Source organism: Seriola dumerili, unplaced genomic scaffold (genome assembly GCF_002260705.1).
Source record: "Seriola dumerili isolate Sdu_G_001 unplaced genomic scaffold, Sdu_1.0 BDQW01000040.1, whole genome shotgun sequence".
Taxonomy (NCBI): domain Eukaryota; kingdom Metazoa; phylum Chordata; class Actinopteri; order Carangiformes; family Carangidae; genus Seriola; species Seriola dumerili.
Window position 1 is genome coordinate 3043226 of NW_019174295.1, and position 25430 is coordinate 3068655.

At 42.3% G+C, this 25430-nt stretch overlaps 3 protein-coding genes across 3 annotated transcripts in view; 1 reads left to right on the plus strand and 2 right to left on the minus strand.

Annotated features, from left to right (window-relative positions):
- Positions 1 to 855: 855 nt before the first annotated feature.
- Positions 856 to 3590, plus strand: rfc3 (replication factor C subunit 3). Its single transcript, XM_022738802.1, has 9 exons — positions 856 to 1057; positions 1725 to 1862; positions 2034 to 2101; positions 2247 to 2344; positions 2499 to 2680; positions 2807 to 2943; positions 3037 to 3135; positions 3231 to 3300; positions 3387 to 3590. The coding sequence occupies exons 1-9, from the start codon at positions 971 to 973 to the stop codon at positions 3576 to 3578; spliced, it is 1071 nt and encodes a 356-aa protein (XP_022594523.1). The 5' UTR covers positions 856 to 970; the 3' UTR covers positions 3579 to 3590.
- A 1450-nt stretch (positions 3591 to 5040) lies between these two features.
- Positions 5041 to 16612, minus strand: kl (klotho). The gene is made up of 13 exons (XM_022738801.1): positions 15788 to 16612; positions 14389 to 14819; positions 14198 to 14277; positions 13905 to 14067; positions 13396 to 13501; positions 12595 to 12744; positions 11720 to 11955; positions 8286 to 8481; positions 8007 to 8185; positions 7080 to 7187; positions 6846 to 6951; positions 6201 to 6327; positions 5041 to 5399 (listed from the first exon to the last, which is right to left on the minus strand). Exons 1-13 carry the CDS (start codon positions 16502 to 16504, stop codon positions 5065 to 5067), a joined length of 2934 nt encoding a protein of 977 aa, XP_022594522.1. The 5' UTR covers positions 16505 to 16612; the 3' UTR covers positions 5041 to 5064.
- A 2797-nt stretch (positions 16613 to 19409) lies between these two features.
- pds5b (PDS5 cohesin associated factor B) overlaps positions 19410 to 25430 on the minus strand; it is a 29574-nt gene continuing 23553 nt past the window's right edge. Inside the window, exons 26-35 of the mRNA XM_022738791.1 lie at positions 24700 to 24814; positions 24347 to 24479; positions 24141 to 24260; positions 23589 to 23651; positions 23339 to 23484; positions 22960 to 23032; positions 21558 to 21976; positions 21334 to 21414; positions 20455 to 20551; positions 19410 to 20325 (exon numbers count right to left, since the gene is read on the minus strand). Of these exons, the coding sequence (XP_022594512.1) occupies positions 20293 to 20325; positions 20455 to 20551; positions 21334 to 21414; positions 21558 to 21976; positions 22960 to 23032; positions 23339 to 23484; positions 23589 to 23651; positions 24141 to 24260; positions 24347 to 24479; positions 24700 to 24814 (1280 nt within the window). The 3' untranslated portion in view covers positions 19410 to 20292. The remainder of the gene's footprint in view (positions 20326 to 20454; positions 20552 to 21333; positions 21415 to 21557; positions 21977 to 22959; positions 23033 to 23338; positions 23485 to 23588; positions 23652 to 24140; positions 24261 to 24346; positions 24480 to 24699; positions 24815 to 25430) is intronic.

Genomic DNA, 25430 nt, shown 5'->3' on the forward strand with positions numbered 1-25430 from the left:
CGTTTAATAATACCTCTGTACAAAAAGCAACACGTTTAGCATTACCAGCTCATACTTTCTCATTATATCATGGCAAGACAGCTTGGTGACATTGTGAGCTTTTGTTTCTGTGGCATGGGATTAACTGTCTCACATTCCTTGGTGGCAACAGACTGTTTCACTGTAGCCGTGTAAACACCTACAAATCCACAGCAATAAAGAAAAGATGTTATCTTTCCAATTCCATATAGGATATAGGAAGATTAACCTGCTAGTGGGCCTCTGTTGACCTGTGCTGGACCTCTGTGAAAACCTTCCCCTGGGCTTTCTACTAACAGGATACTGTTCATCCTGAGATGTTTACACACAAGCCTATACTTACACCGGCACATAACAACAACAGAAGCCAATCATTGATGTCATCTGTTTGTGTATTGCATAGATACATGCACAGCACTGAGCAATAAAAATGATTTGGAGTAAAGCTGCACTGATCATAGTTGATTAATCGATTTCTAAGTCAACAGAAATATAATGTGCAACAGTTAATGGGTTGTAAGGCTACAGCCAATAATTATTTCCATTGTCAATAGGCCTGACACTTAGCTCTGCATGGAGTCCCGCTGACATCCCTGCTACACTTGCAAATATTCACATTTGAGAAGCAGGCATCGGTGACTTTTGGCATTCTTCTTATAAAAGATCATTTAAAAAAAATAATAATAAAGTTGTTGCCTTTAATTTTCCTTAGTGGTTGTGTTTTGGCTGTCAGAGTAAATCATCTCACTACCATATAATGTAGGGCACCATTTCCGTATTGTGTATTTACCACGCGCCTGCAGCCTTTTTGAGCCCTTCGATTCTCCGTAGCTCGGAAACAAACGGCGGCGCGGTTTATGCCTGAATAACAACATTTCGCGGGAGAGCAGCAGCTAGCGACAGGCTTTAAGCTCTCTACACGGGCATCAACAGACACTAAATTCATAACACAATGAGTTTGTGGGTGGACAAATATCGACCGACTTCCCTCGGGAAACTCGACTACCATAAAGACCAAGCGGCCCAGTTGAAAAACCTGGTAAGAGGAGAAACAAACCTCCGGTAAACTCACCGTGTTCAGGCGAGCATTAGCATGAAGCCCAGTAGCTGCACAGGCCGAAACCAACAAGTGTAGTATGTGCTGGTCAGTAGTTAAGAACTTGGTTAAAGTCGGTCATTTGCATGTTATATAATTTGCACCGAGTTAAGCTACCTTCTTGAGTGTATGACGTCAACGTGACTTGCTAAATACTTCATGTGACTGCCTGTCGTTGCTGCTTTAACGTTGCCTTTTCCCCAGTTTTATCAACATAATGTTGTTAACCATTAAAACAAATGCCTAATGACACGTAACTGAGAGCGTTTACAACACTATGAGGAGATATGGTGAATGTGTAAGGGAAGTTAGCAACACTTTAATCCATGAAGGGTCATGAATAGCAAGGAGGGTTGTGAATACTCTTAATATTATGAAGGTATTGATAACAGGGATTACAACTTTAGCAGAGCCTCTCAGTGCAAACTTAACTTCCTCTGGATTCATAAACATCATCAGAAGGTCTTTGAACTGAATCAGTCAGAGTCTTGAACAAGGAGTAATCTGTTTATTCTGTCCACTCTTTTTTAAAAGACATATCATAGTCCGGTCTATTCTAGGTAAACCGATTTCAAAGAACAAACATCTTCTTTGTAAATGTGTGTTTCAGGTTCAATGTGGCGACTTCCCACACCTGCTGGTGTACGGTCCATCAGGCGCAGGGAAGAAGACCCGCATCATGTGTCTGCTGAGGGAGCTGTATGGAGCCGGAGTGGAGAAGCTCCGCATAGAGCACCAGACCATCGTGGTGAGAGGGGAAATAATGAAATGCAGTCACTAACAGAGCCCTTACAATAAACGACTCGCATGCACACATCTATAGTGGTCAGATCATACTCTGTCTTCACGAATCATTATTAAATTTTCTGATGAAGGCTCAGGTGCATTTGTTTTATTTTGTTGGTTTTTTTGACTGCAGGCTCCTTCAAAGAAGAAAATTGAGATCAACACAATCGCCAGCAACTACCACCTGGAAGTCAATGCGAGGTACCTTTTTTGAGAATTTAAAAATTAAGTTTACTTGTGCCTCATTTGAGTATTTCCCTATTTTCTCCTACTTTATACTCCACTACATTTGACAGTAACTATTGCACATTATGAGATTTAAGTATTTCTGTTCTATGTCGCACAGTGACGCAGGAAACCAGGACCGTGTGGTGATTCAAGAGCTGATTAAAACTGTGGCTCAGTCTCAGCAGATCCAATCCAGCACCCAGAGAGAGTTTAAAGGTAGAAGAGACTTTGTGCCTTTTAACTTGTGAATGCTGGCCCATGCTCATCCTTCCTCTGTGAGCTACTTCTCCCTGATGCCACCCTCTGGCTCTGTGGAGCTATAACATCAGACTGTCACTCTTGTAGTAAATTTGCACACTTTTGTTCTCAGTGGTGTTGCTAACAGAGGTGGACAGACTCACAAAGGATGCCCAGCATGCTTTGCGTCGGACGATGGAAAAATACATGGGCACCTGCCGCCTCATCCTCTGCTCTAACTCCACCTCCAGAGTCATAGGGCCAATTCGGAGCCGTTGTCTGGCTATCAGAGTTCCTCTGCCGAGCACTGAAGAGGTAAGATGGAGATGATGCGGTTTAGATTGTAGTGAATTATTATCTGAAAGTAGCATATTAGGGTTCATAAAATGCCAAGACGTTATCAGGACATTTACACCTTTTTGTGTTTTACCTGTTTTCCAGGTCTGTAATGTTCTGACAGCAGTCTGTAAAAAGGAAGGTTTACTCCTCCCACCTGAGCTGGCCAAGCAAATCAGTGAGAAGTCTGGTCGCAACCTCCGCAAAGCTCTTCTGATGTGTGAGGCCTGCAGAGTGCAGCAGTAAGTTTTCACAAAACTTTTCATTTGTCCACAGCATTATCTGTGGAATCTAAATGAAAGGTTTTTCACACAGCCTGTGTTCATCTTTTCCAGGTATCCGTTCTCAGTGGACCAAGACGTCCCAGAGACAGACTGGGAGGTGTACCTAAGAGAAACAGCTAATGCCATTGTCAGCCAGCAGAGCCCTCAGAGGTAGGAGGCAAAGAGTGAGAGAGGAGAGGGTTAGTTGGTTCTGGTAGACTGAAGGAAGTTAATGAGACTTGAATCGCTGTCTGTCTTTGTTCCAGGTTGATGGAGGTTCGGGCCAGGCTGTACGAGCTGCTGACCCACTGCATTCCCCCTGAGATCATTATGAAGGTAACGTTCACCTCCCCTCCCATCAAAGTGTTGAAACAGTTTTAAAGTAATAAGTATTAATTTCCCATGTCCAATCCTCTTAACAGGGACTGGTGACAGAGTTGCTGAGTAACTGCGATGGCCATCTGAAGACAGAGGTGGCCCACATGGCAGCTTACTACGAACACAGGCTGCAGATGGGCAACAAAGCTATCTACCACCTGGAGGCATTCACCGCCAAGTTCATGGCCATCTACAAGAAGTTCATGGAGGATGGTCTGGATGCCATGATGTTTTGACTTTGAATGGACTTAAATACACAAACTTTTCTTGGCAGGAGTTCAACAACCATCATTGATTTCCTGATATCTTTGCCCCAACAAGACTGTCTGTGGTGGACATTATACAGATTGACATGTGTATTCTGTAACGCATTGTGGTGACCCAGAATGAATCTTGATAGTCTGACAGTTCGTGGCTTTGTGCCATGGATTGTGACCCAAAACCTCAGCACTGTACAGATTGTAAACCTTGAACTGTCACTCTAGTGGCGTAAAATACTTAATCCAAACAGAGCAGCTTTGATAGTGACTTCAGCAGGACGAGAGATGTTTTCCTAAAAATCTAAATCAGAAGATTACAATAAAATACTTTGTTTAAAACATGTAAAAAGTCTGGTGTTGCTCTATGGATTTGACCAAACGTGGATGTTATTACCGAAAACAGACTTCTGTAACACTTACTGTTCAAATCACACACCAGCCTCATTGACCATCCCTCCTGCAACCTTCATGATGAACTTGATGATAAATGCTGTTAGGTATTATAGATCATGAAAATGTTCTAATATTGTGTTATGTCTTCAATTTGTTTAAGCAGATTTATTGTCAGCTGAGCAGTAACAACAGATAAACAAATGTTCATTCCAGTCACAAAACTGCACAAACTATTCTGAATAACACGTTATTAGAAAACATGATTTCAGCTGTAAAATGTACCTTCCACAGGTTTCTTCCTCTGGATAACTTCTGTAGATTCTGTGGGGAAATGACGTTGGCAGCATGGTGGAGTGCAAAGGGTCTCAAAAAACGGAAAACCCCTAATGGGTGATGCTTGACTTTCTGAACAGCACAAACTCTCAGAAGCAGTTTTGAGGAGTCTCTTCTGTGATGTAGGCTTCACAACAAGTGTGTCCAAACTTAATTGATAAGTTACTTGTTTTTTTCCCCCATTATATTAAATGTTGATGTGACTGATGCATTGTACCTGAACTTTGACTATTTAGAGGAAGAATTAGAGAATCTGGTGTGTCGTTGACTGTCAGACCTCTTGATCCTGTGAGTCTTCTGTGGAGCTTCCTTAGTGATTCATCGTACTTCATAGTCCCTTTTTCTTGCAGTGTTTACCTAAGTTTGTCTTAGAGCTGGGGTGGAAGAGGAGTTAAGTCTGGACATTAAGCCATGTATAAAGTTGCTTTTCCATGGTTGTCATTACACAATATTCTAAAAACAACTGGAGATGCTGTTGAATCTTAAAAAGATAATCGAAAAATATCACCATCAGCTGTTAGAGGTGCCTAGCAGCTTTGTAACAAATTTACACCAACTTTACATAACATTTAATAAAAGCTGTAACACCAAAAATGCACTTAACTTCAGATGTCATTTAACATCAAGTCAAACAAGTAGTATAATTAAAAGTTGACATGAACTCTACACCGCTGAACAAGCTCAGTTTCTTTTCTTGAGAGTCATTCAAAAATCACAAATCCTACAGTCACAATCATCAGTAACACTCCTTGTGTCTCTTAGCTGTGTAGTAGATGATGAGGCCCAGGGTGATCAGCACGCCTGAACCCACAAGAGTCAGGAAGCCCACCACAGGCCTCTTCACCAGCACGTGGCAGCCCAGGCAGGGTTGAGGGAAGCTGGGACACTGCTGGGGCGCGGCTCCCAGAATGGGAAAGCCGTTGTGCTGGATGATGTTGTGATAGTTGGAGAGCGAGGCCTTGACGATGACTTCTTCGTGGACTTGGCCGTACAAGCCAAACCCCGGGTCCCTTTGGTCGCTCAGGGCGTAGGCAAAGTAACCCTTCAGGTTTACTCCGTCCAGAGTGTACGCTGAGGAGGGAGGAGGAAGGACTGATCATGTGAGATGTCCAATCAATATTCATTTTCATTTACTTGTGCATGTGAGGGTGAGGTGGTGGGAGACGTGCGGCAGTGGAAGAAAAGGTAAAACTTTTACCATTTTTTTTATAAGCCCATAAATAAAAATATTTCTCATAATCATAACATCATTTTTTAATACGACTGAAAATTGTGTCACACTCAATCATGTTTAACCTGGGATTACACAATAATTAGATGTCCTGTGTATTATAACAGATTTACGTCCTTTTTCATCGTATTTGTTTTCCTGCCTTCCTCTCACCATAAATACACAAAAATGTATACACATTTTTTTTGCTGTGATTGGGATTACAACTCTGTGGATGGTTGCCACTCAGTGGTGACAAAGCACATTACAACATAAAATAAAAGGACAACTTGCACAACGTAGTGTGACACTGCAAGGTTTCAGAGTGTGAGCCGAGGTCTTCACTGAGTGAAACCCAATAAACTTTACAAGGACAGGTAACTCGATAGCGAGCAACCTTGACTCAACAATTCAGTGTAGAGCGTGTATCTCTGTTGATATTTTTGTGCGCATATGTGTGTGTTCTGAGTCAGCTGACTACTCAGAGGTCAGTGACTTGTCTAATATTTAAGCTCGGCAGAGGCTTTGTATTTAAAAGTTGTTGACCAGAAAGGAGGAAAGCTTCAGTCACCCCTGAAGGATTAATCACTCAGTATACAAACGCAGTAATATCAATACACAGCTGCCAAGGTGCATTGTATTGTGTGTGTTTATGTTCTCACCTTTCAGCGCCTCATTTATGTAGTTGTACAAGTAGTAGACTCTTAGGCTGTCTTTGAAGCGGGCTGGGTCTTCCTGGACTCCATTAGCCATCACATAGACAGGTACGTCACAGTAGTGTTCCTTCACCTTACACAGCAAAGGAGTAATGTCACTGTTATCAGATCACCTCCAGGAATCTTTGAAGACATTTGAAAATACTCTATTTTGAATAATAGCTTGTCTGTTTCCATTAAAACAATAACCTGGTTTAAAATATATTTTTAAAGCTAGAGCTTCTCTCTCATTGAAAAATCCAGATTCTATGAATATACAAATATTGTTCACTGCAAACATTTCTCACTGAAAAGCCCATTCTCATTGTATTTGTACTGGGAATTTACATATTGTGCACATACAGCATTCTGCACAGTGAAGGGCAAACATCCACGTGAAGAATCAATAAGCAAAACACATTTTTGAGTAGATGGAAACTTTAAAATATATCTGTGTGGTCATTAAGGTTGCACTTGCACGGTAGAATTATGTGTGTTTGCCTAGGTCTGTTTACTGCTTTTACTGTGGATAATTAGGTCAGCACCCATGAGTCAGGTCCGTATCAGAATCTGCCTCCAAATAAACAGTGACTCAGACCCCTCCACTCTCACCCAGTTGAGGGCTTTCCTCAGGCCCCAGGGCACAACAGGCCTCGGGGACATGATCCACGTGGTGTCGATCATGTGTTGGACCTCTAGCATTGCTGTGTAGGTGTACCTGCAGACGTGGAGATGATACACAAGCTTATTATGGGTTGTAATCTCATGCCTTGTATCACTACATCGGGTGTATGTTCTGTGTCACCATCAAAATGAAGGCAAAAAAAAACCCTGATAATTTCTTACGAGTCTTCCTTGGCATGTGTCACCAACTTGGTACTGAAGTGACTGATGGCAAAGAAGTCGTACGTCCCTTTGACCAGCTGTTTGTCCTCCTCGTTGAAGACTGGCAAGCTGTGGAAACATACACGGAACAGATGTCCTTTTATATTTGTGATGATATAACAGTAGTATTTAAAAAGTACAAGTTATTAGTTTAGATTAATATTAATGACAAAGCTTTCATAGGCTTCCAAACTGATTTCCAACCATCCCGGAACCTATTAAGTTTTAATTCAGGGCACGGTTGAAAAAGAAGACTTAGATCATAAATAATCTACTGCAGTGAACATTTGGAGGAAGTCATGGCAGGTGAGAGCAGGAAGTGCTCCTCACTGAAAGCTTTGAAATTTGAGTCAGCTGCACAAAAATCACAAATGTGATGTCTTTTCCTGAGAGGATCATGAATGTCAAATTTCATGACAGTACATCCAGAGTTTTTAAAAAAAAATCTATTTCACTGAAAACTACAAATGTAAACCTCACAGTGACATTAGATGAAAAAGTCAGGATCTTCAGAGATATTCATCCTCTGGAGATCATGAATGTCAATCCCTCTGAAAGTTATTGAGATGTTTGCGTCTGGATCGACTGATAGACCATCCATAGAGCCATGCTGCAACATCGCTGAAAATGCTAACCAATACAAACATAGATTGTCCCATCCTGTCCATCACATAAAATTGCATTGTATCCCTTACTGATATCCCACTTACACCTTTGAATAATCCCAGTATCCTGTTAATAATATAATTATAACCAGAAATACACCAACACATCAAATTACAGGAGCTACATCATCTGTTAATGTGTCTTCATTGCGACTGTAAACAGCTATATTTGTTCAATAGCTCACAAAGTAACTGTGCTGCATGAAGTATAAATGTTTTGTACTCAAGTGAGTTGAGCTGACGGAGCCAGCTCCTCATTCCCAGAGGATAGTCCCCGCTGCCGAAGATCGGCTCTGCGAACCAGCCGACGCGGAAGTCTAAAACCCTTTTAGCTGGTTCCACGTCTTCACGGCTGAATGAGAAGGCCGGTTCCACCCAGTCCATGTGCAGAGCCAGAGACACCTGAGACACAACACCAAACATCTCACAATAAAAATAAAATAATGAAAACTTTTTAATAAAGCTGAAGAGGAAAGCCCTCGACGCTGCAGCTCTAACCGACCTGTCCTCCCTGCGCGTGTCTGAACTCGCGGTCGTAAGCGAGCCAGGCCAGCGCGTGCGCCCGCAGCATCTGATGACCCTCCTGGTAGCTCACCATCTCGTCGTTGGGCTCGTTCAGGGTGATCCACATTTTCACGTGAGCACCCAGTTCTCTGTAGCAAAGTCTGGCATAGTCTGCGAACGCCTCTGGAGTCGCCCTGAAAGAGAGAAGTCAAGTGTGGAAATTTTCTTTACGCTCCAAGATGCATCATATGTGACACTCTGCATCAGTCACATGCTTTAATGTTTACAGTAGCGCTGAAAAGATTAGTCGATTAATCGATGGATCAATCAACAGAAAATTAACTATTGTGATAATTGATCAATTGTTGGTCAGATTTTCTTTAGGCCAAAATACCAAAAATCCAGGGACTGTGGCTTCTCAAATGTGCTTTTATGATATTAGACTGAATATCTTTGGGGTTTTGAACAAACAATACAAACTGTTTGGGAAACTGTCATGAGCATTTTCATGATTTTCTGACAACAAACAACAAAAGTTAACTCAGTCAAAAGAAAGAATATTACTGAGATGAATTATTGATGAAAATATTCATTAGTTTGCAGCCCTAGTATTAAGTCATCATACATTACACAACACTGTTACCCCCACACACAGTCACACGCCTACATGTGATGATGAACATCTTAGATCAGGGGGTGTCCAAACTACCGCCCGCGGGCCAACTGCGGCCCGCGGTCCAGTTTTTATTGGCCCGCAGCAAATTCTGAAAATATAATTGAATATGGCCCGCACAAGAAGCTTGAGCTCAACTCTGTTGCACTTCTCAGTTTCAACACTAGATGGAGCCAGCCACGGAAACGGTGCTTCTCCACTAAACAAAATTAAGCAAAGAAAAACTTTTACCGCGAGTCACCAGAAATAGCGGCACCGAAGAAACGCAAAATAGCAAGTGAGTGAAGAAGATTTCAAACACGGTGGGAAAATGAATATTTCTTCAAAGAAATCAACGGAAAGTGTGTCTGTTTGATTTGCAATGAAGATGTTGCTGTGATGAAAGAGTATAATGTCCGTCGGCACTATGAGACCAAACATCAGAGCTACACATTGTACACCGGTGCCGAACGAATACAGAAAGTCAAGCAAATGGCAGCTAGCCTGCAAGCTCAACAACAGTTTTTTTTTCGTGCTAACAAAATACAGGAAAACGCCACAACAGCAAGCTATGAAGTCGCTAAACTTATTGCCCAGCACGGCAAACCGTTCTCAGACGGTGATTTCATAAAGCAGTGCCTCATGAAAGTCACAGAAATAATGTGCCCGGAAAAAGTGCAGGATTTCAACAACGTGAGCTTATCCAGAAATACAGTGGTGCGGAGAATCGAGGACTTGTCAGCTAACTTGAAACTTCAGCTGAGAGACAAAGCTTGTGCTTTTGATTTTTACTCGATAGCATGCGATGAGAGCACAGATGCCACAGACACCGCGCAGCTGTTAATTTTTTTGCGGGGACTAGATGATAATTTTTGCTGTACAGAGGAGCTGCTTGATATGATGAGCCTAAAAGGCACAACGACGGGTAGAGATATTTTTGAAGCTGTGTCAGAGGCAGTTGAAAAGATGGAGCTTAAATGGGACAAGCTCTGTGGAGTAACAACGGATGGAGCTCCGGCCATGACGGGCGAGCGCAAAGGAATGGCATCGATGGTGTGCGCCAAGGTAAAAGAGAGCAGAGGTGAGGCTGTTAGGATGCACTGTATAATCCACCAAGAAGCACTGTGTGCCAAGACTGTCCAGCTGGGCGATGTGATGAACACTGTTGTAAAAACTGTCAACATAATTTGAGGTAGAGGACTGTACCACAGAGAATTTCAAGCTTTCCTATCTGATGTGGATGCTGAATACGGGGATGTACTCTACCACTCTGATGTGCGCTGGCTCAGCCGCGGCTCTGTGCTGCAGCGGTTTTATTTGCTGAGGTCAGAAATCGACCAGTGTTTGAAAGAGAAGGGCCGACCTCTTCATGAACTGAGCGATCCTCTGTGGCTGGCAGACCTGGCATTTTTAGTTGATCTTACTCATCATCTGAATACACTGAACTAGAACCTACAAGGCAAAGAACAGCTGGTGCCACACCTGTATGCGCACATGAATGCCTTCTGTGTAAAGCTCCGCCTGTTTGAGACACAACTACGAGTCTGCTTTTCCAAAGACCGACCTTTCTGCTAAAAAGGAGAAATATGTGTCTGTGATTGCATCTCTCGTGAAGGGATTCAACCAGCGTTTCCAAGATTTTTCTGTCATTGAAAAACAAATCAAGCTGTTCTTGACCCCCTTCCTGGTGGATGCAGAAGAAGTGGAAGAGAGTCTGCAGTTAGAACTGATTGAAATGCAATGTGATGATTCTCTGAAGAGTCAACATCAGCTTCTCTCCCTCCCTGACTTCTATCAGAGTTTGGATAATGCCAAGTTTCCTCTGATGAGACGCCACGCAAAAAGAATGATGAGCCTGTTCGGCTCAACATACATATGTGAACAAACATTTTCTCTGTTAAATCAGAACAAAAGCAGACTGAGAACCAGAATGACTGATAGCCATCTCTGTGAAGTCCTTCGTGTCTCAACCACCAAACTTTCTCCTGACATGTCAGCCATCCTTCAATCCAAAGGACAGCATCACTGCTCCCACTGAGTGCAATGTTCTTCATATTATAGGTGAATTAGAAATACACACAGTGTTCATGTGCCAATATGTCACCTCTAGTGTGTGGCCCGGCCCTTTGTTTATTTTTCTGTATTTGGCCCTCACTAAAAAAAACTTTGGACACCCCTGTCTTAGATGATCCTGCTAACAGTTTAGTTGCACCATTACACTTACATGTAATGTAAATATGGTCTGACAGATTTCCATTGTAACAACACTAGCACTAAATGTTGTGCCAATAAAGATGAAAATGCCAATACATTAGATTGTTAGTTTTACTGAAATACTCTTCATACAGGAAAAGGAAAAAACGATACCACGGCAGCAAGTGATGGCTTCATGTTAACGACAACAGAGACAGACTGCTCCTGGGAACATCGCTTACTTTTACATCAGACCATTCTGTAACTTGTCATAAACTGTAATAAACTATAAGCGGACACAGATTGATGTTTATAAGTTCTGTAACATTCATATAAATAACTTTATACTTAAATTTAAATAAGAAACAGACCCTTGTGGAGGAGTAATGAGATAGTGGGGTGTTATTTAACTGAACAAAGAAGGCCCCAGCCCCTCAGAGATCAAACCCTCGCCCTGCTGAAGCATCCTTGAGCTTCATCCTTGACCGTTTCTCCTGCCGGCTTGTGTCTGATGAGGTTTTCTCCCCCCTCCAGGTACCAACCATCATAAAAGAGCTTTAAACCCCCTAATCATCATCATATCTGACCTGTTCAGCCACTTGTTGGCGGTGTCCAGCGGCGCCGGCAGGCTGCTGCGCTGGCGCGTGTGGTGCCACAGAGTGACAACGGGCGTGACGTTGGCCTGCAGCAGCTGACGGGTGAAGCAGTGGTAGTAGCCCAGCAGAGTGGTGTTAGGGTGAGCCACGTCACCCGTGGGCACAAGAGCCGACCAGTTCAGAGAGAAATGGAAGTGGTTCACCCCCACCTGCCGGATGTCATCCACCTTAAGAGAGGGAGGAAGACAAACATGTCACAACTCTAAATATTACACACACTGTACACATAAAAATCTTTACAGATGTTTAGTATGAAAGCAAAAATCCTATATCAGCACATAACAGTAAACCTTTCTGCAAACCCTACAGTTTGTACCTTCAAAAATACAAATATGTACCAAGTTACCCACCAGAGTCACTGACAGGCAAAAACTGTGACTGTGGAAGATCCAATGACCCACTTTATAATGACGTTTTCATTATCTTACAAATATGTAATATAAATATTAGGAAACACTGAGTAAATCAATGTGTAGCAAAGTTTTTTTCATTGTAATTTTTGTTTATTTACTATTTACTTATTTGACAAGGACATGATCCCTCACTGACGTCCAACACATGAACACTGCGTTTGATAGGCATGTCCTTTTTCTCACCAGCACATCTCAACCAATGTAGTATCTTAACTGACTGTAGTTACTTAACCTTTAGTTCAGGATGATAAGAAATACATTTGTATTTAATGATGATAAACGATGTTGTAACTTTATCACGGATCAAAAGGTACACAGGTGGGGTTCAGAATGTGTCTGATATGTCAGAAAAGCTATTCAACTAATAAGTGTTTGACTGGTAGGAAGACGGACTTGCTGTCGGATGGAGGCGTAGTCAGCACAGTGTGTGGTTCGGCGTAAAGGCGGCGCACTGAGGCCCTCCAGCTTCATCAGCGCTCCGTTGTTGGAGATATTCCAAAGGTAAACACTGGGGTCTGCGAACTGGCTGGGTATGGTCTCCACCTATGATAAGAAGAGAAACAGAAAAGTGCTTAGTGACCCTCTAACACTGCATTTACCTCATACACACAAATGCAAATATGGGCCAAATAGGGCAAATTGATGTTAACAGTTGGCCCTGGGCTGTGAAGCGCCGACGCTGTGAGGTTATGTGGTTTATGATTAAGAGAGGGTTCATCGTCGTGGCCGTTTCTGAGCTGGACTTTCACCATGAAAACTGCAAGTTTGAACTAATGTCATGAACGTGATGTAACTCAGTCAAGGAGGAGAGGAATTGCTCTCTTTTTATATTTTCTCACAACACTCAATCAAAGTAAAATAATAGTAATAATAATAGTAGGACTTAAGAATGTCCAGCAGAGCTATGAGTTAAATATATATGATATACTGCACACAAAGCTGGTGTAAAAATGAGCAAGGCACATTTCATGACACACACACTTGACTAAATATTAGTGAAGTTCACCATGAATCTGTGAATCCAAGTTAATACATAGTTAATCTTTTCACAGTTTCCTCTATTTCTAGGGAAGTATTCGCAGTGTTTTTCATTATCAGACATCTGCCCTAAGTGTCACAACTTGAGCCTGCACACACACACACACACACACACACACACCTCCCTCACCGTCTTCAACATAAATACACATATACCTGTATTGAGTTGGCAGATACCCCCCAGGCGAAATCACATGGGAACACTCCCTGTGCTGGTCTGTTCTCTGGAAGTTCTGGGAAACCATTCCTCTGAATGACGTTCCTTTGGGAATGAGAAATGAAATGACGGTCACCTTGGGAGGAGCTGTGCTAAGAGAGAAAACTATCTCTGTGGTTGTACGGTAGCAGCACATTACATGTAGAGTTTTATCAAAAAAGCCCTGAGAAGCTTTCAATTATTCCCCTGCAGTAGAAAAATGGAAAAACTAAGTGAAAGGACGAGTTTATTAAAAACTAAATATCTGCTGCATTTGAGTTTGAGCTCAGCTCCTTCAGTGACTAGAGACACTTGAAAACAGAGTTAGAATCAGTAGTAATGAGGTTTTTAAGACGTCTGCATCTGTTCTCTCTGCAGGTGAGATCTCGACATTGTTTTGGGTATCAGTCAAAATTGACTGATATCTGCACAGTTCATCCATTGTCAAAATCACCACTCGGTCATTTACCTGTAAAAGGTGGCAGACGTCTTTGGCTCCCTCTTCATGTCCGGAGTGTTGAAGTCAACATAGTAAAGTCCTCGCCGTATCCCATATTCTCTGTGCCACTCGAAGCCATCGATCAGAGACCAGGCTGTGTATCCAATAACATTCACTCCATCTATGACAATCGCTGCATGGCAAACACAGACAGATTTAAGTCAATACTCTTCCTGCCTGGAGGTTTCAGTTTCATGTAAAATGATTCATGCTCGTGTCGGGAATGGGAAAACTCTGAATCTTCGTGCTGTGTCATTACTCACATTTTAGTGCTTCTGCAATGAACCTCTTGAGGTAGTACATGTGTTTTGGGTCTTCTGTCTTGGTATTGCCGAGAACATACCTGTGTTGAGCAGCAGTGAGAACTAGATGTTCCTCAGCACAGCAAACACCAGAGCAACACACGAGAAAAATCATAGATGTACAGATCAACCAAGACAACATCTACACCTACCAACCGCTCTGCACCACAAAGATGGGCGGCTTGTCGTACTCAGCGTTGACCCAGTAGAGCAGCATCCTCAGGTCCAGATCCTCCTGCTGCCCAAACTTCAGGCTGTCGTTGATGAGCTGGAAGCTCAGGGCGGCTCCGTGAGAGAGGGCAAAGAAGTCGGCCGTTCCCCTCACCTGCTCCCTCTCCTCCCGTGTGAAGGTGGGCAGCCGCGAGCCCAGCCTCGCCTTCATGCAGGGAGGGTAGTCGCCGTCTGTGAACAGCGGCCGTGCGAACCAGCCCAGGACGTGGTCCAGGGAGCACTGGCACTCTCGCAGGCTCTCCAGACGGGTGCGACTGGGTTTGATCCAGTGAGAGGCCAGAGCCATGGACAGCTTGCCCTGCTGACGGGGGCGGTAGTGGCGGTCGTAGAGATGCCACGCAGCTGCATGAGCCTGGAGGACAGACAGACAGACAGACAGAGAAATGAAGGGTGGACAGAGGGGAAGGAGAGGAAGAGGTTGAGGATGGTTGAAATTAAATGATGATGGACGGAAAAGGCAAAAGGTGAGAAGGATGAAATGAAGAAAACCCATCAGTCAAATTTATATCATGTCTGCACACCAAAATAAAAAAGACTGATAAAGATGAAGATTAAGTGTAAAGTATATTTACTGTATTCAAATATAGTTTCTTTTTCCTACTTTAATTTAATTGAATATTTGAGTTTTATGGTTATAATTATTTTTACACATTTTCAGAGAAATATTGTAACTGTTTACTCATCTTACATCTATTGTGCTTTATATACAGTAACACACTTTATAAAGTAGTTTGTCATTGCTCCACCAGCTACAATATAATGCTCTATACACATTAATGAATCAGTCATAATAATCCAACAAAGTATTGAATATTATAGATATGAAAGGGACATTTTGCCTAAGTGCTTTACTTTTAGCATATAAACTACATACACATTTAATAAACGGTTTATAACACACTTTAATGATGTCATACACATAAAAGGAGATTGAAATTTAAATGTACAGTATTTGTCAACAATTATGACTTCTCCTAATAACATATATTTTCAATTATTATAACTGTTATATTATTATAATTCATTGTTGTTCATATACCAGCCCTCACTTGTAGGTGTCCACCTACAGGAGGAGTTAGAGTTACAAATACATTAATGAACACACAAATCTTCCTACCACTACATTATAGTGTAAAATAAACCGTTTATTACATGTTTATATACTCCTTGTTAATGTTAAAGTGGGGCTGAAGTAAAGTGTTAACTTTTATGAACACTAAATTATAGTTACAAATATTTCTGAGATGACAAATAAAAAGAAAAAACGGGTTAAATAAAAACATGTAATGTGATCTTTTCAAACCTTTACCTGACACTCACCTTGAGCAGATTGTGTCCAACCCGGAACGGCAGATCAGGGTCGTTCTTTATCCCGGGAGCGACCACTCCGGTGCCATACCCGTGGCGCGCCACCACAAACGGGTTATCAATGGTGATCCAATACTTCACAACATCCCCGAAGGTCTGGAAGCAGAAATCGGCGTAGTCCTTGAAAATCCCCACAAGCTCCGGGTTGCTCCAGCCGCCGAGGGTCTGCTGGAGGTGATCGGGCAGGTCCCAGTGGTAGAGCGTGACCACCGGCTCCACGCGGTTCTCCTTCAGCCTCTTGAGGAGCGTCCGGTAGTAGTTGGTGCCGATTTCGTTGTAACTCCCGCGGGTGCCGTTGGGAAATATCCTGGACCAGGACAGGGAGAACCTGTAGTGGCTGACCCCGAGCTGCCTGATGGCTCGGACGTCGGCGTGGATGTTGTGATAGCTGTCGCTGCCCACGTCCCCGGTGGCCATCCGGTTCCCACCGCGCGTAAAAGTGTCCCAAATGGAGAGCCCCTTGCCGTCCTTCTCAAACGCGCCCTCCACCTGGTACGCCGCCGTGCCCACCGCCCATATGAAGTCACCGGGGAAGGTATCGTAGAGGAAAGCCTTGTCACCGGGATAGGGCAATTTACTGAAACGTCCCCATGTCTTCAGACCAGCGTTGGGCTTTGCGGCCGCGGGGGTGAGAGCGAGAAATGTGAAAAGGGCGAGCAGAGCACTCATGGCGTCAGATGTCCAGATTTGAACTATAATCTTCACTTAACCATGCTTACAGGCTTTTAGTGGTTAAAGAGCGGACTGTGGAGTGCAGCCAGCCAGCTGTGAACCCACCACACGCCGCCTCTCCAAGTCTATCAATTATTAGCCAAAGCACCTGACGCACGAAGGTCTCCGGGCACAACATGATGTTAAGAGCCCCAAATGATCAATCTTCTGCAGAGCAGGGACGCATTAGTTTCAGTCGGAACTAAAGGGACAAATGATTGTGCTCATGAGTGTTTTTTTAAGTTCTTACATTTACCTGAATACGGTAATACCTCATTCTGAGGGCAGAGCAGGAGAGTGACCCAGGTGCAAAAGCCTGAATATGAGCTCAGTAACAGCACCATTATCATACATCCGGAGCTGGCAGATAATCTCATAACTCCCATTTAAAAAGATCACACGTCAAGAGCAACAAAAACTCATCTGCATTTTTCACTGGATCAAGTTCAGCCGGGAGGGCACGCAGGCAGAAGAGGATGAGGGGGTGGGGTGGAGGTGGAGGTTCTTTGCGGCGTGGGCAAGTGGGGGCTCGAGCGGGGGTGAGGAGAAGATATGCAAACAGCAGAGTCAGTGTACCCTGCTGCACTATGGTCACATTACTTCCTTATCTTCCTGCTTTCAGCTCGGTTGCTTGGTTACCCAGGCCTCTAACTGCTGGCCATCTTGGTCCATACAGCACCCGCATAAATATCTGAGGAGATGTGAACCTGTTAGCTGGTGCGTGTGCGTGTGCGTGTGCGTGCTGTAAGAAGTTGTCAACTTGCAGCTTGAAGCATGACCCCCAGGGTCAAGTTGTACAACTTCTGGACAGGTGAACTTTTAAGATATTAATCCCATAATATTTTACAGATAAATTTATATATACTATATACTTCTATAATTTTCATAAATTTGAAATTTAAGTTTTGTAATACACAGGCTTGACACAAATAAACAATAATGTAAGATAGCAATAACAATTAAATTAAGTTTAAAGTGTTGGTCACCATTTTCTGATATTTTATAGACCATTAAACAATCAGCTGTTAAATTGATAATAAAAAATCCAGCTGTAAATTAACTGCTTTGTTATTCACACAGATAAGAAGAAAAATGAATCCTAAAATGTGATCAATTGTTACCAAAGTTATTATATATCATATAATTAGCAAAATACTGGCGACCTGTGCACCACATGCATTTATAATATAAATGACAAGATGTCAATCACAGCCACTTCATACAGAAAGTTATTTTTGAACTCGTCAGTTTGATAAGAATGGGATGAAAAAGAAGGGGTTTTTTAAGGGCCCATAGTGTCGTTGTGAGCGGGTTTTTCCTGTAGTTTTGTGTCCCCTGGACCACATACATTTTTTTATTTAACTGCCAGTCTCTATGTGACTGTACAAATTTAAAAGTTAGGGTATTTCCATCCTCCCAGTGGCCTGCTCTGAGAAATCAACTATGATCTGGCTAAAACTGATACCTGCACCTCTGTTTTTAAATCTCAAGTGTCAGACAGTATTTTCCAAAAAGCTAAGCTGAAAATGCAAAGGATTCGACTTCTCTTGCTGAAACCCAGATGACTGATGGCATTAAGGGAATCCTGATCAATGCTGTGTGGACTTTCTTCAGTGAGCTAGCTCCTCGGTGTAGCCACCGCTAATCAGTGATGTAGAGCTCAAGGAGCGACAGAGGTGAAGACGTCGCCATTCATTGAATTTGCCTTGAAAGGCAGGTGGTTTATCTGATGTAGGAACAGAGTCACCTGGCAGCCGAGCAGTGTGCGATTACGGCCGGTCATGGATCATAACCAGGGCCAGAACGTGGTGTGTGGGTGTTTTTCCACTGAGTTGCGCTGCACTGGAAAGTTCAGATGGGGAGCATACATGCATAAACAACATAAAGCATTGCCAGTCTCCATATATAACACAGGAAGAACATCATAAAGTGATGCCAAGCACCCTGAGAGCACAAACTGTTTGTGAATGGCTTGTGTGTACACACCGCAAATAATGAAATCAGTGCTGGGATTAAAAAAAAAAAAAAAAAAAAAAAAAAAAAAAATCATAAGAGTGCTGAGAAGTTTTATTACTCTGCCAAACATGTAGTGTGTGCTGTGTTGTGTACAGCAATACCTCAACAGCATGAATGAACTCCTCCTTGTTGGCCGCAAGGCTCCAAAACCCTTAGAAGCTGTCATGTCCCTTTGCTTTTATTTCGTTTTTGGCCTGACAACAGATAAAAGATGAATTAAATGAATCGCTCGATGTCCAGTGGCAGTTTTTTTTGGACCCATTAATGGATTAGCAATTAATTTTTGTACTTTTCAAGATGATTACCTTCAAAATGATCGAGCACCAATATCTCAAAAACTGCCTATAACAGATGAGATACAGCATGTCTCAAATCCATACCACCTACTATCTGCAAGTGGTAGAATATGCAGGATAAAGCAAACTCATAAGTCAGTATGCAGACTAAAGAGCTTGGTTTGAGTGTGCTATTGATGCACATTATTTCCTTACAATTTTATGCATAAAAACAATAGAGAAGCTGCTCACAGCAACATTTTAAACTACCCATTCGGTAAACTAAACTAAACTAGTTGTGTGTAGGGCTGGATGAAGCCAATGCTATAAAAACAGACCCATTTGAGATGTTTTGAAAAAAAAATGTTACCTTCTCACAGTGATTCCATTTCCAGCACAAACAGACTGAAAACTAATCTCATCTGACTCGAGAGACTGAATTGTAGATGGTTTTGTGACACTACTCGACAGCGTCCTGCCTGATCTGCCTTACACCAGCTGACTATGTTGACAAGGACGAGTGAACAGCTTCATCCAGGACTTCAAAGTGAAATAAAGAGAGATGGAGCATGTCAGGTTTTATAGAGAATTATATTGATACAACGGAGGATCTGACTGGGTGGATGTGAAGCCAAGTTAATCAGCAGTGACAAAACACTACAACCACAGCTGCTCGTGATTTCTGTCTACCAGTAAATACAAACCTAAAAAAGGAAACGCACACTACAATCTTTCCCAGAGGCAACTCTACGTTTGGACAGGTTTCTGACATTTTTTTTTAAATTTTTCAGTACATGGTAAAAAAAAAAAAGAAAAAAAAGAAAAAAAAAAAAGGTATTAATATACAGAGCTGTAAACAAAAAAACGCATGTTTTCTTTTAAGTAAAATGACAATTAACGCCACAAAAAAAGATAATGGTTAATCTCTTTCCGTTTTTAAAAGTGGGACATGGGGGGGGGAATTGATAAGCAATACTGCTTTATGGGAACACTTTATTAATAATAATAATAATAATAATAATAATAATAATAATTATATTGGTGGGTAAAGGCTTTACAGCATCCCCCCAGTCAGCATCAAACACAACAACAGAACATGAAACAGACATAAGAGACTATTTACAAGAGAGTGATCTTTTTTTTTTTTGTTTGTTTTTCTGTTAAAATTATTTCTACTTAATGTGGCGAACATCATCACAATGCAACACAATGCAACAAACCACAGCTGATGATACGGATGTACGGATGTAGTGTGCATGTGGTATATGCAAGTGTGTGAATTTGTGTAACAGTAGGGAGCGTCGGCGTATGAAAAGTTTAAAAAGTTCAATGTCCATATTTTCCTTTCCTACGTCAATCCTCCACGACTTCAGAGTAGACACGGGATCTTCTTTTGTCCTCCATCGTTTTTTTTGTTGTTTTTTTTTTTTTTTTTTTTTTTTTTTTTTTTTTAGCTCATCTTCTTCGTCCGGCTGCCTTCTTGCGACCCTGTGGAGAAAACAAAAATAAAAACAAAAAACAAGCTGAGTGAAAACTCTGGCTCCTCTTCTCTCTATGACTTCAGTTAGTCTAGACCAGGAATTCCCACAAAAACGATTCACGTAAAACTTTCTGTACCTTCGGTGTTGGCTCGTCCTCCTGCTCCTCCTCTTCTTCTTCATCTTCTTCCTCAGATTCATCTTTAGCAGCAGCTGCCTTCGATCGCCCACCACGGCTGGATGACAAAGAGGGGATACACACTGGATGAGAATTCAGAATGCCTCAACATGCAACAAGGCGAGTCAGTAGATGTAGAAACATGAGGAAAACAGCACCACCACCCACATGGGCGCACAGCTGCAGCCTGGCTCAACACAGAATTTCTCTGTTCTTTTGTTTTTTTTTTGTCTCAGAATATCACCCACCAGGTGCCAAATGCTGGTAAGAAAACATCTTCAGTAGATTAAACACTAAGTCACACACACACTACACTGGCCAGGAGGATACAACGCTGCTTCAAACTTTATCTGTCATCTATCACACAACTGCATTCTGTGCTGGTGTGGCAACAGACGAGGTTGAATTCACAGCAAACCTGACATCGTTTGCACAAAAGGAGACGTTCGTAACTTTTTAAATAGATATAACTCAAATCTAACATTTTAGACTCACATTTGACCTTAACATACCCTCAACTTTACTGTAGCTGTTTGACCAAAAGTAGCATCATTACTTGAGACAGGAGTAGGAAAAAGGTTTATTTTTGAACTGATGAAATCATTGAGATAAAAATGTCTCCAATTTACAAAAAATTTTCTTGAGCTTTCAAATCTGGAAAATTTCCAGGAAGTGAACCCATGTGGTAAGAAGCTTTTCTCAAGAAAACAATTACTTTAACCAGACAGTGGCAGGTGGAAAAAAAGAAACAATCTCCCAACACTCTCACTATGATGTAGCGATGTGTGCCGGAGTTTATGTTAAAACCTTGGAGGGTCACAAAGTTATTGAGCATCTTACACTGGTTTCTTGGCAGGTGGCTGAGCTGATTTGGGTGGACGTCCTCTCCTCTTCTGCGGTGTGGACTCTGCTGACTCCGGGCTGTCGAATGAGGGCCAAGTGCAAACACCAGAATCACAAATTAATCTTGCTGACAGAGATAATCAGTGCCAACAGCAGAGGTTATTAGTAATCCAACTCCTCTGTATGTACTTCAAAGCGGGCGTTTTTTTTCTGTTTCTTACCCTTGTGATCGCCGCGGTGTCCTGACTTGCCTTCCTCCCTTGGTCTTCACCTCCATATTTTCACTGCTCCTGTCGTCCTCTTCTTCCTCATCCTCTGCTTCCTCCTCGCCCCTGTCCTCTTCCTCTTCCTCCTCCTCCTCATCATCCTCTGGTGGGGGAGCTGCCTTCTTTCGCCCCCTCTTCCCCTTGGAAGGCGTGTCCTGACTGGCGGTAGCGGATTTCGGAGGCCGGCCCCTGCGTCCTTTTTTTGGCGGGCTGTTCTGTTCATCCTCCGGCCGATTGTCTTCGTCCCACTGGTCCTCAGACTCGGCAGCTGCGGTCGTGTTGGCTGCTGCCTTCTTGCGTCCGCGCTTTGGCTTGCTGTCCTGGTCGTCAGTAGAGGTCACGCCCCGTTTGCGACCACGAGGCTTTTCAATATCCTGTAAAAGAGGACAAATGATTGATGGGTGGTTGACAGTCTTCCTGCTGCAGCCTGTGTGAATAATGTTTTTATAATGATGTCAGAGCCCTGCTGGTTTCAACAATTGTTTTGCTTCTTATGAATCTAATTCAATGAATGAGATAAACAAGTTGGAACTTCCTTGTAAATACAACAATATTCCTAGAGAAGAACTGACATGTATGAGCAGTTCATATGTTTAGACAGAAGAGATTGTTTTTGTTAACTTTTTGGAGAAGAAAGCTAAACTGTTGATGCAGAACAAAACACAGACCAAAGGTGATGCAACAGGTCTGACGGCAGTTATTAATGATAGCTTGCACAACGTTTACTTGCAAATCCAATCTTGACTTAAATCCAGCTGGTGTTTGCACAGCAGAATCAAAACACAGGGACCCGCGAGTTTATGACTGGCAACTCTTTACTGGAGCACAGCAACACGCCTGTTTCTACTTGTCCTAAGCTACTGTGTCATTTCACATCATGTTTTTTGTTTACTCATGCACTCACACTATAGAGCAGAATGGCAGTAAATGGCAGTTTTTCATTATTCATAATAGCTTAGTTTTCCAAATTTGCTATTAAGATCAGATTTTATACAAAAGCAATTTAATTTTTGCCTTTTTCTCCTACTGGTGTCACAGGTACTCTTCTGAAAACTAAATTACACTAATAAGAAGGAAATCAAGCTTCAATTCCTACAATCAGGGTTATGCAAATACGACGAATAAATATTCTAATGATCTTTCCGACTGGGGAGAGGAACATTTTCAACACGATTATGGCTGAGAGATTCTGACAACCTCAGATATCCCTGACATTTTCAGACTGACTGCTGGAGATCTCAGATCATTAGTCATTTAGATATAATGACCACACAGATGTTAATCTTCACTCTCATTCACACTCTCAGGAGCCATCACACAGTACATATTATATCAGGACATAAAGAACTTTTAATACCTTGTCAGTGCTGTCTGCTCTCTTTAGGCTGATGTCCTCGTTTTCACTGTGATCCATTTCCGTGCTGTCATGCCTGAAACATAATGATTTTGATTTATTACCATTTCAAATACGGAAAACAGAAATGCAACTCAAGGTGGAAAAAGTGACAAGATACAAAAGCCGTGTCTTTCTGTTGTCCTGAGCAGCCTATGAGCATACATCAGTGACCTTCCCTCTCTGTGCTGTGAGGCAGTTTGCTGTCTTTATGTTCCAGAGAAGTTTCTATGTCGGTTCAGAGATCAGAATCAGATTTCTTTCTAGACAGATCTCCAAGAAGGTAAAGGCTTGCTGACATCAGGGTTTGAACTTGAGTTTATAGGCATTAGATGTTTTCTACCTGGTCTTGCTGCGCTGTGGGGATCCTGGGTTGGACGAGGAGTCATCGTTGCTGGCTGTCTCCATACGAGAAGCTTTGCTCTGAAGCTGTTTCCCCGCCGTCGACAGCGGCTTGTTTACTGCACCCAAAACGTTAGCCGACTTAGGCTTGAGGAGGGAGGAGATGACAAGAGGTGAGCTGGATTTGTTCCGTACAACAAAACACAGAAGTGAAAAGAAACATTACCATTTCAGATGTTGACTGAACTCACCTTTCCTGGTGTGAAGAATGACTTCATCTCTGGTGGGAGATAATTTTTTGTGTTGCTGAAATTCTGAAACAGAGAGCAATTTTGTGTCAGAGAGCGTTTGTATTGACAGAACAACAACAATTAACAAAAACCACGTCAAACACAAGCTGAGGATTATGAGATTTGGTTTGGACCTGCCAAACAATGTCATTAGTCAACATTTGTGGCAGCTATGCTAATAATTCCTCTCAAAACAAAGCCCATGTTGACACAAAAATCTGAGGTGCAGACACTAAAAAAAACAAGCAACTACCAGTGACCACAACCAGGAAAACACAACTGTGCATCTGTGTTCATCTTTTAATTAATACTTTTGTATGTGCACCTGTCAAAGAGGTGTATATTTATTCATACCTGTGACACTCATGTGCATCTTGACCCGTCATTTACACAGTCAAAGAAAAGAAAACGTTTTGCATATTTCATTTGAAGCTCAGCTATTAATAAACAAACATAAAAGACACTGCTCCGTTTCAGATTTTCTGGTAGATGTGTTGGGGTGCAACCACCAACCTTGTCGGGTTTGGTGAAGAAGCGTGAGGGCAGCACAGGGTCTTTTGGGGACTCGAGGCTGTAGGTGGTGCTCTTTGACATGATAATGTGCATGGCGACGTCACACACCGTGTAGAGTTTCTGTACAGGGAAGACACAAAACTCTGGTCAGCAGGATGGTACTCTGGATGGCAAATATATTCAGTGTGCATGACTTGCAGATGTACCTCGTTGGTTTTGGGATCGGTGGGGGCCTGGGCATCCTTCGTCTGTTTGATATTTTCCACCATTTTCCTTATGAAGGCGTGGCTGTTGTTCTCATTCTTGGCCATGATAATCTCAAGAACAAACCACAGAGCCCTGATGAGGAGGGGAGGTTTGGCATCAGCATTCAGGACTTTGAGCAATCATTAGCAATCATTTTTTTTGTTTAGCATTTCCGTGGCCATAAACCTTAAAATTCAGTAGATACTGCAGATGCAATCAATAAGTAATGACAATAATAAAATAATAATATCACAAAATAATCACTGTGTTTCAGTGCTTAGTGTTTTTATTGCCAAGATAGTACTTTACTTACTCTTTAATTTCTTTGAGCTGCTCGATGTCTTGTACTTTGACGTAGTCTGGGTCATGTGCCAGCAGGTGGATGGTGTAGGGCACCACATACTCCGGCAGCAGAGAGAACAGCTTGTCTGTTGGTGCACACAAGATAAATATTACAATGTTACCTCATAGCAACAGTGCTAATGATTACAGCCACATGCACTGAGGTGGAGTGCAAGTAAAGCAAACCGTCTTATTAAATCCTTTCCCCCTGACCGGTTTCTTTTTCATTTCCTCTTTATTGTCTTATCACTTCATTTTATCCCCTCACAAATATTCTGTTTTTAGATACAGTACTGTGTAAATGTTTTAGACACTTTACATGTTTGGATTCTTATCCATTATACAATCCTGCCACAGATGGTCTGGCCCCTGCAAAAACATGATCTGAACATCAGTCAGTCTGGGATTACATGAAGAGACAGAAGACATCGAGACAGCCTAAATCTACACCAGAACTGAGGCAGATCCTCTGAGATGCTTGGAACAACCTACCTGCTCAGTACCTTGACAAACTTTGTGCAAGTGAAGCTGGAAGAATTGGCGCTTTTAAAAAGGCAAAAGGTGGTCACAGCAGATGTCGATTGTTCTCTCTTTACTTTGTATTTTATTTTTGAAAGCAATCTCACTTCACTTTTAGTACCTAAAGCTTTTTCACAGTAATGTACTGCTGTAGAAGTTACAAATTTCATGCCACCGACTTTT